The sequence below is a fragment of the Gossypium hirsutum genome, chromosome A13 (assembly GCF_007990345.1).
Source record: "Gossypium hirsutum isolate 1008001.06 chromosome A13, Gossypium_hirsutum_v2.1, whole genome shotgun sequence".
Classification (NCBI taxonomy): domain Eukaryota; kingdom Viridiplantae; phylum Streptophyta; class Magnoliopsida; order Malvales; family Malvaceae; genus Gossypium; species Gossypium hirsutum.
Genome location: NC_053436.1, coordinates 81104795 through 81121241, shown reverse-complemented (window position 1 = coordinate 81121241; position 16447 = coordinate 81104795). Strand labels below are relative to the sequence as shown.

At 34.2% G+C, this 16447-nt stretch overlaps 1 protein-coding gene across 1 annotated transcript; it reads right to left on the bottom strand.

Annotated features, from left to right (window-relative positions):
• Window positions 1–847: 847 nt before the first annotated feature.
• LOC107895049 (probable manganese-transporting ATPase PDR2) lies at window positions 848–13387 on the bottom strand. Its single transcript, XM_016820246.2, has 22 exons — window positions 13264–13387; window positions 12843–13117; window positions 12650–12742; window positions 11970–12172; window positions 11528–11600; window positions 11257–11429; window positions 10976–11147; window positions 10459–10563; window positions 10267–10377; window positions 10073–10159; window positions 9805–9987; window positions 9526–9576; window positions 9316–9441; window positions 8684–8763; window positions 7116–7224; window positions 6610–6738; window positions 5287–5352; window positions 5063–5134; window positions 3842–3993; window positions 3455–3566; window positions 3259–3375; window positions 848–2309 (listed from the first exon to the last, which is right to left on the bottom strand). Exons 2-22 carry the CDS (start codon window positions 13089–13091, stop codon window positions 1212–1214), a joined length of 3561 nt encoding a protein of 1186 aa, XP_016675735.1. The 5' UTR covers window positions 13092–13117; window positions 13264–13387; the 3' UTR covers window positions 848–1211.
• Window positions 13388–16447: the final 3060 nt, after the last annotated feature.

Genomic DNA, 16447 nt, shown 5'->3' with positions numbered 1-16447 from the left:
ACTCATAACACTGACTCATTCAAGAATTTTTTAATGTGATTGGCATGAATCCAAATTCCACATGTATATTTTTATATTATTTTCAATAAAAAGATTAAATTAACTTTGAATAATAAAACTTATTTTGAATAAGAAAAAATATTTTAATAACTTCTCTAGCCGAGTTAATGTCCAAATGAATTATTATATAAAATTCAATTAGGGATCTAAATAGTAATATACAGATATAATTGATGGATGTTATAAAATGTGCAAAATAAAATTAAAATGTAAAAAAATATTAAAATAAAACTTCAGTTAAACCTTAAATTCAAAGCATTTTCGATACTGTTAGAAGTTAAAATCTCGTCATATGCATTTTTCTTTTAAAAAAAACAAAATTAATCCAACCTTAAATGATATAACCAATTTTAAATACAAAAAGATAGTTTAATATTTTCTTAACTAAAGTAATGCCCGATTAATTCAAGATACAATTTAAATAATAGTATAGATAGAAATAAATATATGAATATCAAGCAATGCAGGTGACTAGAACAAATGTCTGGCCAAAAAAAATAAAACAAATTTGATTTAGAATAATGTGGACAAATAACACCATAAAAGCATAAATCATCCCTTTCCGCAAAAGATTAAGCTAAAATATATATATACATATACAAAATCATCATTCCAAACAATAATGATCTTTCTTCTCTCAATTTACCTATGATGATGCATTATTAGACAACAATAACATATCAGTAGACACTATAAAATTTTGCTCTTCATACATTTCACATGAGGATGAGATTGACCTGACAGCAGAAGAAAACATTATCCTAAGAAATTGGATGCAACACATCAATAAGATAAATTATTTTCTGTATCCGACTTGCTATAATTCAATAAATCTAATCAAAATATGGCTTATGAGCTCAACTACAATTTGTTTTTCTTTTAAGTGTTGAAACAACTATTCTTTCAAGTCGGCTTTGCAAAAATAACAAAATCAAAGTTTATGCTTTCCTAAAGAATAACCCCCTCATTCTATGAGCAAAATACCATTTGACAGATTCCACGTCCTAAAGGAGTAAGCAAAACATGATTTAACAAATATCAAATAAATAAAAAAAGAGTTGCATATCTTTGAGCTAATTCACTAAATATAATAATCTGACCGGTGTCATCCTTTTCCAAAATCATTAGCAGAGGGAGAATTCTCTGTTCACTTAGACCAGCTTCTTCTCAGAACTAGCAGCAGCCACACGTTGGCGCTTCCTCCAAGCGGGGATTTTACCAGGGAATGCCCATCTTAACAACCTCTCCCAAGCATAGCAGCACAGAAACATTAGTAGAGCCCATATCAAGAGCTTATCCCTCAATCCCACAGGCAAAGGAACCAAGCTCAACCAATCATTCAAATCCCTAAATATATCAGAAGTTATAACCACAAAGAAACCAGCAGCAGCTCCAAGAGCATACAAGAATGGTTTGTTTTCAGGGATGCTCTGGTTGAAAGGATGACCCATGTAGTTCACTGCAAATGTTGCTACCTGAAGCATCATGCTCACCATGTATGAAACTGTGTTCACTAGATTAGGGTGAAACTCTGATTCTGGCTCAATGCATTCCTCAGGCATGTGTTTCTCAGCCTCTTTCACAGAAGAGATCAAGAATAACAGGTGCATAGCAAACTGTCCCATGAGAGAAAGGAAGACATAGGAGCAGAAAATATTCGGGTGGGGCCGTGCAGCTGAAAGGGTGGGTAGTGGGCGAGCGTGTGAGATAAACAGGAAAAAAGCAGCTGTAAATACACCACTAATAGTGGCCTGAACATCACCCAGCTTGACACCATCCAAGTACATCACACTTAAAACATAGGCTGTAGCAAGGCAGTTAAGGCCGAGTATCTTGAACATTTGAAGGGTAGTCACAAGGGTACTGCGTCCTTGACGAATTATGTCAGTGGTTGGGGCAACTGATGCATGCTTTGCAGTAAATGGTGATGCCATTGAGGCATCCCCCAGTTTGACAATAGGAGCAGAGCGACCATCACCCTCCTCATTCAGCTCATCCATCATCTTCTTCAGCTTCTGTCGATGCTTCTCTGCAGCATTAAGATGCCGGTTACTGGTTGCATTGTTGCTAGATTCTGATCGGGGGACTACCTTTCCTTTTGAAGAGGCTTCTGAATTGCCCGTTGCTTCTACAGTGGGCTTAGATTTCTTTGACTTCAATGACTTCGTATTTTCATCTTTAGATGTTCCCGATGAGCTCTCACTTTTAGTTGGAGGCACTGCATTCAATAGAGCAACACCTACATGGGCCTGAAAAAAGAGGTAGAGTATTACAGGCCCATGCTTTCCCGCTATCTTAAAATCTGGGAACAATTAACTTTTCTGTTACCTTGAACCAATCTAAAGTAACTAAATATGTAAATGATAAAAATTAAGAAGCAATTCAAATTAACAACTGTATGCATAAAAATTTCTATCACCAAAAACATTGATGAATTGATGTTAATTTTCTTAAAGAACAAACTTATTATTGGATTTAATTAAAAAAACACATGTACACAAAATCAATCTATATTTGTGTAAAAAATAGAAAACAAGCAGTACAAGATAATTCATAATAAAATACAGATATAAAATGGTAATATGAAAAATTAAAGCTGTCTTTAGGGGAGAGAAGGAAAAAAAAACCTAAGCTCCGTCATGAAAATATATTCATTTTTATTTTCTAATTTTCATTTTCTATTTTTTAAATATTGAAAACAAGAAATAAAAATTGTTTTAAATAATGAAAATATGATAACATGTTTGGTACCTATTTTCCTATAATAGAAATAAAATAAAAAAAATTCCTACATTCATATAGACTCGAACCAAGGTAAAAGATTTTATATTTAAAAAATTGATGAAGAAAAATAATATTTTAGTGTTTATATGGGTTTGAACCAAAGCCAATTCATTAATTAAATTTAAAGTTAAAACCTTGTTTTCAACTTTATCAATTTTACAAAGCAGATCGTATCAACAACTTGAGGCTTAATTGAGACGATCTCTCTGAGTTTTTTCCCCTCCATTTTTGGGTTAATAGTAGATTGACAAGTGATGGCAGTTGATACATTGTGCTAAATACAGATGGAAAAATAAGTTCTCAAACCTGAAAGGCCTTAAACATAATGGCTGCACAATGAACCTGTTAAATAATATAGCCTACATATATAGGTAAAATAAGATACCAACTAAAACTCCTTGAGTAAAATATTACCTGCTTAAGAGCTCCAACATCATTGGTCCCATCACCACACATTAAAGTCAACCTTCCCACTGTCTTGAAAGTGGTCATGATCAGTTCTTTCTGTTCCGGAGCAACTCTTGCAAAAACCTACAATGACATTGTGGTGCCAATAACTTAGACAGAGTTATGCAGAAAACCAAAAACAAATGGATGGTAGAGTTGCAACCTTAACAAAAGGAATGACTCTTAGAACAGCAGAAGTCTGTTGTAACATTTCAAAGCAGTCTCCTCCAATACAAAGATCATGAGTCTCAGATAAAGCTTCAACCTCGTTCTCACTGATATCAGGGAAAACCCTTTGATCAGTCAAGTTAGCCAGAAGAATGAAAAGTTGATGAGTACAACACACCTAATCAGCAGATCAATATGACTAGTTCCAGAAAAGAAGATGTATGATCGAAACTTGATACACATGCCCAAAAAAAGAACCTAGATATATATGGAAGAACCAAGATTTATGCTCGGTGAGTTTATCAGAACTTAAATCCACTAAAAGCCTACAAGGAAATTATATGTCAGAAAATAGAGTTGATAGTAACCAGAGAAACATAACCTGTAGGGAATCCTCTCTGTCTCATCTGGTGATACCCACTCATATCCTTTACTATTCTTCACAGCAACAAGAATCAATGCTAGTTTTGATACAATATTAACTTGGCCAGCAACATGGCAAGCTGTTAAGGCTTGGTCACCAGTTATCATCACCTAAATTAAGAAAATTTATTTTCAGATAAAAACAAAAACAAAGTCCCTGATCTAGGACTTCACCACTTACAGAAGGAAGGTAATATGGTATTAAAGAACACGCTTGCAAGTATTTTCCACTAACCCTAAAAACCTAACAGTGATATGTTACAAAAAAATGGAATAAAGTATTTTTCGAAGGAAAACATGTTTCATAGGAAGACCAAATGGATGATGGAAAATGGGGCCCACAACCCAATCTACCGAAATTTTGGTGATATGATCTGGCACAGTTACCTTTTGGAGGTCTATAAACATATATGTATTCATCATTGACTTCATCATCAAGGTACTTTCTTTCCTTTTTATATACATGCAATTTAATGCAAATTGACAACAAAATTGTATATCGTGGTAAAAGGGATCTAAATGTTGATGTAGGCATTACTGATACAAACCAAAAGGATCTAAAGATTTCATCTTCTTTCCTACTAATCTTTTACCCTAGCAAGCAAGAAAAAGAAATCTTTTCCGTTCCATTTATTGTTCTATTTATCCTACCAATTACCAAATATACAAGCCGACTTTTCAAAAGTCATCAAAAGTCCTATAGCAAAGTGACTAAAATGATTTCAAAATTCCACAACATGTTTGCATTCCAGCAAATACTTCTTACAAATTCTGAAACCTCAAGCCAAAAATCTAATAAGCAACTTACATGTTGCATATATGGAGGTACAAATGAACTTGTGTGTGTACAAAGTTTTCAGAAGTCCCATAACAAAGTGACTTAAATGATATCAAAAATCTATAACATGTTTGCATCCAGTAAATACTTCTTACATACTCTGAAACCTCAAACCAAAACTCTAATAAGGAACTTAAATGCTCCAGATATGGAAGTACAAATGACCTTGTATAGGCACAAAATTTTTCAAAAATCCTATAGCAAAGTGACTTAAATGATAGCAATAAAAGAATTTCCAAGATTTACAATTTGCAAAACCAATCACTTTTCTTACCACATCTTTAATAGTGGAAGAACAGCACAACATTTAGGGAGATATGTCCGGAAGATGATGCTACTTACCAAATCATGTGAAGAATTCTTTAATTCAGATAGAACAGTCAAAGAGTCTGCTCTAATAGGACAGTTAAATACCTGAAAATTAAGTTTCGAGAAGTTGAGTGAAAATAAGGTAACTAGCATTAGAAAATTGATCTAAACATCTAAACAGGGCAAATGCCTCCAGCAAATAAACCAAAAAAAAAAAAACCATACAAAGATGAAAGAGTTCATTGCTTAATGCTTACCGCAAAACCAGCAAATGTAAGGCCACACTCTACAGTATCTCTCTCCATGCTTCTAGCTTCACTAACCTGCAGAAGACATGACAAAATATCTAAACACTTGAGATCAGAAGGTCGTAAAATTTACAAGAAAAAGGAAGAAGTCAAAACAGCAAGTGATTGTGAATTGTCATGCATTCAAACCAACTTATGATCTTAAATAATATATTGATAAGCTTCACTCTTTCCTACTTATGGTTTTATCCTCGGGAAGACAGTGTCTAAACAATTTTAAAGGTCAAGGTCTCTTGTCTAGATTTGAGATCATCTAATAATGTCCTCATATATAAAATGAGAGAACTAATTCCAAGTAAAAACTAGTTTCAAACCATCTAAATACTAATTAAGTGTTGCAAGAGTTCGGCACCAGAGTGAGCCACTGGCCAAGTAACTAAGTGGTTAAGACTTAGGAGTATGACCATAAACCGTAAGGAATATAGTCGGTTTGGTTAAAACTAAAAAAGGAGGTTCATGTTATTTTTCATAACCTATCACCAAACAAAAATTCTTTGAAATCTAACTTAACCAACTGAAATGTTTCATTTAATTCAGTCACAGTTCTCATATATGTGAATTGTATTGACATTTTCAATCTAGTTAGAAGAAAAAGAAAACACGTTCATGAAGTTCAAAATTTCAACAAATTCTAACAAATTGATGTTAAGTAAACAACACTGATAAACTCGAACAAATTGAGATTATGTAAGTAGATTAAGCATATTTAGATATGTGTTTTACTAGTTTCAGATAAAATTTCAGGCTTTTTGGCTTTTCAAATGATCAATTCATCCAGAAACTGATACTCCTAAGATTAATTTCGGTAACTGGCAAGAATAAGATCGGTGATAGATGAATTAACTCAGTTAAGTTGGCAATTATTTAACCGAATTACACAAGCTGATGCTAGTCAAATCTCTTCACCTTTTTTTCCCTACCCTGAAAAGAGGCCATGTTATTGCAAAGGGACTGTCCACCGTGCATGAAATTTGTTCAGAATGTTACCAAATGTTGGGAACAAATAACTCTATTACCAACAATTTCACTTATTTTTTAAAATAAACAGATTTAGATTTATGGAAATTCTCACAAAAAAAAAAGAAAAACAGAATTTCCAAAATTGGGCCAGAAGCGCCACCCAGCAATCAGTTATAATCTAATTGAAACAACATTGCTAGCAGTGTTATGGGATTCACAGCTATTGCACATCTTACTTTGCTTGAGAAAAAGAAACAAATAAAAAGACCAGAGGGGAGGGGGTGTTCAATATTGAATCCAAAGAACACTTACTGTCATATCTGGAAGAGACTTGTAAGCAAGGGCCAGCACACGGGACCCTTGGCGTGTATATTTCTTGTAGGTTTCAACATATGTTGGAGGCAAATCAATGAGTCTATCTTGGATAGTCTCAGGTGCACCCTACAAGCATAAGTTCACACTAATGAGAAAGTTTATTAAATATTTTCTTCTTTCTAAGGAAGATCCAATTATTACCCATTAACAAGATGGCACACCGTAGAAGGAAGGGAGGAAAAATTGCTTTAACTTTAATATACATAACAAATGTCAGCCCTTAATGGGTAACAGTGCTCCAAATATTCCTAAGGAAAAAAACATTTGTGACAGGTGAGATGCTTCTTATTTGGCATGGAAATGTTTACGGTAGTTTTATTGCATTTCAAGAACCTATAACACCTCAGCTCCATGAACAGGGTATGGTTGACACTTTGCAAGAAGCCGGTAGCAAAACCATACATCTTTAAAAAAATAAAAATAAAAGACGATAGCTAACAGACCTTGACGAAAGAAAAAAAGTCCTCCTGGACGCGAACAACAACTGCCATTCGCTTCAGGTGCGATGCGAAATGGTGCCTCTGCGCAATCTGCACAGGATTGCCACTACCTCTGAAGTTCATAAGATACAAGAGAAGAGTGTCTTAGACCAAAACTTCATAAAGAAACAAGCTTCTAAAATAATGAATGATTAAAATCACAAAAAGCAGGAAGAACAAGATTCATTCGTATAATGCATGAAACATAAACAAACATGCAATATCATAATTGCACCCCACAGAGACTGGTTTTATATATTAACATCTAAAGGTATATTGCATTTGTATAATGCATGAAACATAAACAAACACGCAATATCATAATTGCACCCCACTGACACTGGTTTTATATATTAACATCTAAAGGTATATTCTAAATAATATCAACCATTATTCATCAGTCCAATCAAAAACAATTAACAGTCAACTGCAGGTTCCAAACATATGACAGTGTTTTGTAAGAAATTTTGGACCACTGAATAAATTACCCAGCAGGTTAGATAAAAATTAACATACATAAACGTAGGAAAAATGGAGCTACTAAATTTGTCATCCTAATTTTATCAAGAGACTTAATCCATCGAATCAGATACCATCTAGGAATCCGCCACCCTTTATCAGCTATTATTTATATAAACTTTAGTGACAGTAACTTTCTCAAATTACACTTTATATTTGTTTTTGTTGTTCAGACACAATACATCAAGCTGCTGTTGCACCCAAAAAAAAGCATTTATATGTTGAATTATTGTTAATTCTTCTTTCTTTATCTGAAAAGAGCAGGTCTGAATCAACGTTTCCTTGTCCATCAGATGCCCTCTTTGGTTATCCCAAACTTTCCTTATACCTTATGATCTGTATATTCTTCTTGACAATTATTTTTATCACCTCTGTTCAACTTCCAGACCACATTTACTTCACCGTTAACGATTTGTTGTAAATTTAAGCAACAGTTAACTGGCACACCACCTAAACATGGTACTCCAAAAAGTCCTAAACATATGAATCTGCAAAGCACTACGTTATATTTGGAGATTTCCCTTAACTTTATAAACAACATTTACAAGCCTACTTTTTTTTTTAACCAAATGATGATTTATTTGAAGGAACAACCGTTTTTCTTCTCTAGAATCAGGAATCCCAATTATTACCATTAGAGTTCCAGTAGCTCAAGTCTATAACTGCAAAATGTAATTTTTGTTACTGTATGAGATGGGGTCAGTTCAATCAGCACAGTATCTGCAAACAGCATCCTCACAACCTTAACAAATGAGAAACATATGCAACACTTGCATAAGTTCAGGCATTTTCTAGGATAAAATTTTGTCCTCTTCCATGGTCAGAATTTTTCAGGAGTCTCTTTCTTCCCCTAGAAAGGGCAGTACATAAACTTGTGTGAAGTACAACGAGAATCAAGAATGCATGAAAAGGCATCAAAAATTAGAAGCCAGCTCAAAATAAACAGTAGAAAGAAATTGCAAACATATAAATCAATTAAAAAAATAAAATTAACTAGTGAGCTGGCAAATTACTTTTTTGGAATAGCCTTCTCATCAGATTTATAACTCCAATCAATTCCTTTTAGTGCAGCCTTCTCAAGAGGATCACCTACCTACAAGCATTTGCAGAACTAAAAGTAACTTACAATTGTAAAATATGCATAACTTTACCAAAATCCTACGAGTAATAGACAACTTAAGGAAAATCCAAAATGAGGCTCTCAAAGACATTTATTATGCTCACACTCAAGAGCAGAATACATCAAGACCCAGAATCCTGATGTGAATGAATTACATAGTTCTATGGAAAAAAAAAAAGAAGCTAAAAGTAGATTCACAGGATTGTTATAAATGCCTTGTTTAAAAGTCACAAATTTCATAGACATTCTGGTCTTCTAAATGTTTTAATATGTATTAGATAGGTAATATTGCGCACTCCACAAACTAAATAACCTCTTTGTAACAAAAGAAAAAAACTGCCCCCAAAAACTAAATAAGCAAAACACAAACAAGACATTCAACAAGAAATACTGGATTCTCATAATCTCTAACCATATGTCACAAAACTACTTATCATCAGATATAATGAAAAAATAGCATTCCAAACAGTAATTACAAGAACCTAAAGACAGGGATTATAAGTTTTGCTTATTAAACTCGCGTACCAGCTTGTTGTCTACAAATACCAAGGCATGACAAGAAGCCAAAATCTCAACAGTGCGGGAAGGAACTTTAGTCATATCAGATTCTAATTCTGAACTGTCATTTAACCCCACAACTCCAGAGAATTCCTGGAGAAAAGCAAAGAAAAATGAATTCATTAAATGAGAATAAATTCTTACAAAAAATCACTTCTAGCTCTATTAGTAGCATACCATATCATCAGATGTCAGTGTTCCAGTTTTATCAAAACAGCATATGTCAACCTGTGGAAAGAAATAGCAGGAAGTACTGCAATCAATACAATGTAGAGCAGGATGAAGGTATTGTAAAGCATCAATTACCACAAAATCTAGCCAAAACAAAGAATTGAAGAAGTACAAAAGTATATATATGGCCTGCAACCATGGATGCTAAAGCTACAATCTATCTCCTCAACTATTTCATGCAAAATTGCCAGGCCTTAGCCCAGAAAAAGAATAGATTGTACAAACCTTTCCAGCAAATGGGATGCGAAAAGGCTCCGTGCAAAATATTCCGCGGCGTGCAAGGGCAATTAAGGATGTATTAACAGCTATTGATAATTCCATCGGTAGCTCTGGGGGAATCACAGAAGTAATAATAAGAGAACAACTGAGGAAGAGCTTGTATTTGCTTCTCGTAGGATCTTCCAGCCCCTACACGTAAAAAAGACATCATTATCATGCACCTAGCAAACATGTACGCCTAATATTGTCTCCAATACCTCAAGAATTAATTTACCTTTTTAAGTACATAACCAGCCGCAATTATTGCAAATACAACAAGAAATAAGATAAAGAGGCCACTTTCCCAGCTGTTAGCAGTAACCTACAGCATGTAATTGAAAATAAGCTACTTAAAAATAAATACAAGATGGATACAGATAAACAAAAAAACTCAAAAGTATAATTGAGAAAGCATCAATAAGAAATTACCCTCTCTGTAGAAAACAAAATTGTCCTCATAAGTTTCCCTTGACTTGTTTCAAACCCAGTGCGCAGAACTACAGCCAAACACCCACCATCTGGAGTTCTCACGGGGAAGCTCTGGCTCCAATTAGAATTATAGAAATATAAATAAAAGGAAAAAACAAATGAGATATATTAATAAATTTTGGTATAACCTACCTTATCAGCTGTGTGCTGCAATATTTTAGTCCCACCAAACAACATATGATTCTTGTCACGTTTGGCAGATAGCTTCTCCTCAATTCCCCTGCCTGCTATAGAAACCTAAGAAAAAATTTTATCTTGTGTAAACTGTTACTGTTCAGATGTTACTCAACAAGGTATTGCTCTTTCAGCTTCAATGAGAGAACTAATCCAGAAAACAACCCCATATGAAGTGCAAGACATACACACCAATTGATCTAATATACAATCTAAAGCTATAGGGAAAGCATTTAAAGGTAAAAGGCAGAAGTAAGATTAGGCGATACAAAATTTTCAAGACGAAATAAGTTTACATTACTAACCATAAAAGAGTTATATAGCTAGTTTTACTACAGAAACTTTACATCCAACAATTGAACTTCCACAAAAAGGATTTTATACAAGTAAACATCAAATATCAGATGCCTAAGGGGAGATCATTGTTGAATACTAAAATATGAAACAAGAAAGGAATTAAGAAGAAGAGATCCACCTTCCATTGGGGAGTAGACTCGCCGGTGAGAATGGCTTCATTCACAATAGCACTTCCAGCTAGTATAAGCATGTCTGCTGGAACAGACTTATCTTCTTCATTTTGACCAGATGACCGACCAATGGAGACAACATCTCCAGGCAATAGATCTGTTCCAGAAAGTTTCACCCACCTGCAGCTCCCAATGTTTAAACAATAAATCTACAACTCTGAATAATAACAAATTCCCACACAAAAAGAAAACTATACAAAACAATAAATTCATGTTTATAGAACCGTACTTCCCACATCGATGCACCATTAGAGTCTGGCTGTCCACTCTAACACGTCTTAACTCGCTTAAAGTCTTCAACCGACTTTTTGCCATTGTTGACTCAAACATGAACAGCATGAATAAGGTGAACAAACTGTAATACCAATACTCATCCAGACACCAAAGACCAACACAGAAGACCTACAACAGACAAGATGAAATGCCAAAAAGAAACTTGGCCATCAAGGAAAAAAATACTAGACATATTAAAGACAATTAACTAGTAAAAAGGAGAAAACCTGAAAGACAAAAAAGGGCTCCATGCAATGCTCTTTCATTAATTTCTGAAAAGTAGGTTGTGGATATTCGAATCTGCATCAAGAAACACATCCATGTGAACGTGAAACAGTAATATCATCATAAAAAATTAAAAGATAACCAAAATTGGCATTGTCTATAAATGTTGTTCACGACTGATACGTTTGAAGAATCATAGAAAGTTGGAAAGGGTAAAGTATCGTGCTCTGTAAATTAAATTAGGTAAGAATCAAAACAAAATTAAGACATTAGAGCAAGGAAACATTGACACTCCAAAGAATCCAACAGTAAAACCATTAGTTCATTTCCAAGGGCAGTAGACTACAATCAGAAGGTTACTTTCAATAGTCATACATAACCAGGGCAAGTCAAACCGAAACAATTTAAATGGCTAAAGTAAATCGTATTATGATAGCAACATACACATTCCGGCCCCATTTTTCAGTTGCAGCAAGAACTTTAGCATCAGAGCCATGGCCAGAACATTTTAGGTAATAGCCAAATGTTTCCTTCGTAGGATACGGAAGCTTGCAAAAGGTATCCTCCTCCTTAGAATAGATGAAACACTGCTTCCGGAAATCAAAGTAAATCTCCTCCACATCTTTCGCAGATGAAGAACTTGCTATCTATGCAATCAATCAAAGAAAAAGATAATAAGAAACCAAAGCAGAGGGAAGGAGGGGAAAATTAGGAGCAAAGGAAGCAAAATCTGAATCGCACAATTTATATGTAATACGAGAGTGTTGAATGGGGGAGAAAGTCTTTAGATCCAAATAAGGGGGCAAAAGAAGGAGGGCAAGCAGAGAGGCAATAATTAAATCGCACAGTTTATACAAACAAAAGTCCCAAAAGGAAAAACTTAATGTAAAACCATTTCTGGCATAAATATTTTATATAAAACTAAAATCATGCATTTGGTTCTGCGGAAAAAAGGAAACTACATACTATTGTTATTATTGATAATACTAATACAATTCACTTTTCCCACTGAAATGCACAATTTGCTTTTCTACTTACATAGTAAAAAATAACAAGCAAGAAAAAAAAAGTAAACTACCTAGATAATTAAAATAAAAACAAACATATAAATAAGAAAAACTTGCCTGCTTACGAATGTGAAGAGGCACTACCTCTTTCGAACCACAAAACTTCGCCGGAGTAACTTTGCAGACATCAGCAAGGCGAATATTATTAACCTGCTCATACCATTATAGTCCAAAATTCAAAAAGATAAAAACAACACTAAATCAATCCTAAACTTGTAACAGACCGGAATTGCAAAAGAATATGTATTACCTTGCTATATTGAACAAAGCACTTGAAATCAACGGACCATGTGGTGAAAAGCAAGACCAATATGTGTGTTACAGCAAGGCCGCCCAAGACGATGGCTGCATCAACGAAATCTATGCTGGGAACTACCATAGTTAGCCAAAGGAGATAGAGCATTGCGAAAGGCCAAACGTCTAATCGCCATGCTGCGTGTTTCTTTCTAAGCAAATCGACTTTGTCCACTACTTTTCCACCAACATGGAACCTCGACATCTCAAATCAACTGCCCTGTTTGGTTACTGATAAAGTGGGCGCAAGGAAAAGGGGGGGGGGGACAAAGGATTAGGAAATGTAGAAAACAGATCGATTTGGGAGTCGTTAAAGTAATTATCAATCCGAAAACTTGATTAAAGGAAAATTGATTTAAAGGAATTCGTAAAAATACCTGAGAAGAAGAGATCTGAAACCCTAAAATCAAAACGAATTAAAGTTGAAATGAGACAGGACAAGGGAAAGAAAGAATATAAGCTTGGGAACACATATTAAAATGAAGTTAAAGGAAAAACAAATTAATATATATGGCTTAATGCCTACTTTGGTCACTAAAATCTACCTTTTTTACACTTTAGTCCTTTATTATTAGGTTTTTCCCACTTTAGCCTCCAACATTTTCAACCATTCACTAAAAAATTGACTTTTTAAAACTTAAAAATCATTGTAACATCCACAACAAATGCCATGATAAAAAAATGTGGAACTACCACATGTATGATAATGACATCATTGTAACATCCACATTTGAAAATTTTTAAAACTTAAAAATCATAAAAAGTTATATATTAAAAATGGTAACTTACGAGCTTTAAGAACTTGCTCAAAATCTCTCATTGAATAATGTCTGCATCTATGAATTAAGAAAGATACAAAGTTCATGCAAAACAAATGCAATATAAAGTGTCAAGGAACATCACTAGACACGAACAATCGTCACATCCTTAAAACCTCAAAATTTTCTTGCAGTTTTTTATGCATGCACAATGGACTCAAAGGATTCAAATCCAAGTTTTCCTCGTAAATCAATCAATAAGGTCAAAGTCGAAGCAACTCAAGTCCAAATTGAACATTTATGTACAAGATTTTGTTTCAAAGAATTTTCAAGACATTCAACTAAAAAATCTTGTAATTGGAGGACCATCACCCAAGTAAAGCTTGTTGATGTTTTTCAAGTCTCAAAGATCAATTGACTTGCAACGCAATTTGGGAGGTGATCTAGGCATTTCTAGTTAAGATGTCTTTTAATCAATGAAAGAGTTGTTTGTTAGTTTTGGAACGTACTTTAAATCATCCCATTTCAACTTCAAGAGCTCAAGATATGGTTGTTTTAGTGAAGACAACATATTTAGGATTTTCTATCCATGAATAAATTATGAATTTCAAGTTTTATATGTTGGATCAGCTTTTAAAGCATATTGAGTTCAATTTTAAGGTTTTATTTTTGATTACATATGATCGAAAGAATATATTTATCAAGTGTTATATTTTTTGAATTTATTTTTTTTTCAAATTTTTAATATTTTAGATTAATATTTTTAATATTTTTTATTAATAAAATCTCCAAGGGAGATTTTTTCACAAGACTAGTTTCTTATTTCTTTATTGATAGAACTTTTCCTTCAATTCTTAAAGGTTGTTGAAGAGGTTTATCATAACTTCAACTTGCCTAATTCAAGTAAATTAAGAGGGTTGATTAAAGGTCAATATATTCTTTATTGGTGCATGTCATGCCCAATTCTCCTAAGGACTTGGATTTAAAGAACAAACGGAGAGCTTATTGAATAGAAATAGAACTTGGCGGGCTCTATTAGGAAATTTAGAATTTTTAGTGGCTGATGGGTAATTAGTTAGGTTTCAACTCTAGTTTGGTTAAGATGGAACCGGCTGATTCCACAGAGGGAGACATAATGATTGTCGATGATTAGATCAAAGAGATTTGAAGACCGTGTAGAGGAGATATATAGTTAGGTGATAAGGGATATTCATGCTAAAGGAATTCCTGTAACACCCCTCACCCATATTTAACACTCGAATAGGGTTTCAGAGTATTACCGAACTTACAAAACATTTAAATATTCAATTCACAAATAATTTCACTTTTCATGCTAACATTATTTAAACTCAAGCATAATGTCCCTATAACAAGACTACGAGGCCCTAAACATGCTTTAGGAGTAGTTCGGGACTAAACGGATAGCTCAAGAAATTTTTACGAAACTTAGAAAATTTTTCTCAAAATAGAGGACACACGCCCGTGTGGCCCGACCGTGTCTCTCACACGGCCAACAGTCACACCCGTGTCATAGGCCGTGTGGACATTCGAAATGGAAGCACATGGTCGTGTCCCAGCCTGTTTCCAACCCTGTGCAACTCTCTGACTTGGGTCACATAGCCAACAGACACACCCGTGTGCCCTAAAAATGGCTATACACGTACCAAACCTGTAGGGCATACTAACTTATACCACACGGCCAAGTCACATGCCCGTCTATGAGGCCGTGTGGAGCATACTGACTTGATTTTAATTTCAACACCAAGGGACACATGGCTGTGTAACATGACCGTGTGTCGCACACGACTGAGACACACGCCCGTGTCTTTCCCCGTGTGGACAAAAATAGGCTATTTACCAAGCCAATTTGCCACCCAAATTTGAATGTACCTTCAACACATCAATTTGCACCATTCCATGGCATAAATAGGCATTTAAACCAGGCAATTCAAACCTAATTCATGCAAATTTAGTACCACATTTCTCAATATACACAAGTTGCAAAATAGACCAATCCGTTTATACCTAAAATCTTATAAACTTAGATCATCAAAATGGCTACTTAAAACATGCATTCTTTACCTTGATTCACAAACAAATAATATCCCAAATATCAACTTTCACTTTCATTATACTAACTACTAATAGGCATCATCAAAACCAGCCTCAATTTACATATCATGAACTCTATGCACATACACATATAAACAAGCAAATTTACTCAAAATAAGCCAACTCTCATAGTTATTATATACAAACCAAGACATATACATTTACAAGCCATTTCAAATGGCCAAAATCATTACCAAAACATAACCAACATGACCAAAGTCTCTATATATGCCATATACTTAAACTACCAAAGTTCATAGGTACCGAGTGATAAGTGGATAGTGTGAAGTGATCTCCGACGATCCCCGAATATGAGCTAGCTTTGAATTCACTATAAAATATAGAAAAATAAACGGTGTAAGCTATAAAGCTTAGTAAGCTTGTATGAAATAAACTCGATATAATCATAACCGCATAATTCAACAATTGATTATATATACATGAATTCACATCAACTATCAAACCTTTCAATTACTTATTCACAAAACTATATACTTTCATCACCATTTCTTTGATTCAAAGCTAATATGGTTTATACACATACCTATACCATCCCATACCAATCTCATTCTTAACCACATCATTCATTTACCCGTTGAACTATTCGGAATAGAAGTCGGATACTCAAGTTTAACACCCTTAACCTGTATCTGTCGCCAGACTAGGGTAACGAGGCATTACAGAACATAAG

What these genes read in the sequence shown, in the direction of transcription:
- LOC107895049 (XM_016820246.2), bottom strand. Translation starts at nt 13,091, where the DNA reads ATGTCGAGGTTCCATGTTGGTGGAAAAGTAGTGGACAAAGTCGATTTG. An exon ending in GAAAAATGGGGCCGGAATGT is followed by an intron (nt 11,601 to 11,969) that starts GTATGTTGCTAT and finishes TTCTTGATGCAG; the next exon opens with ATTCGAATATCCACAACCTA. An exon ending in GCATCCCATTTGCTGGAAAG is followed by an intron (nt 9,577 to 9,804) that starts GTTTGTACAATC and finishes TTCTTTCCACAG; the next exon opens with GTTGACATATGCTGTTTTGA.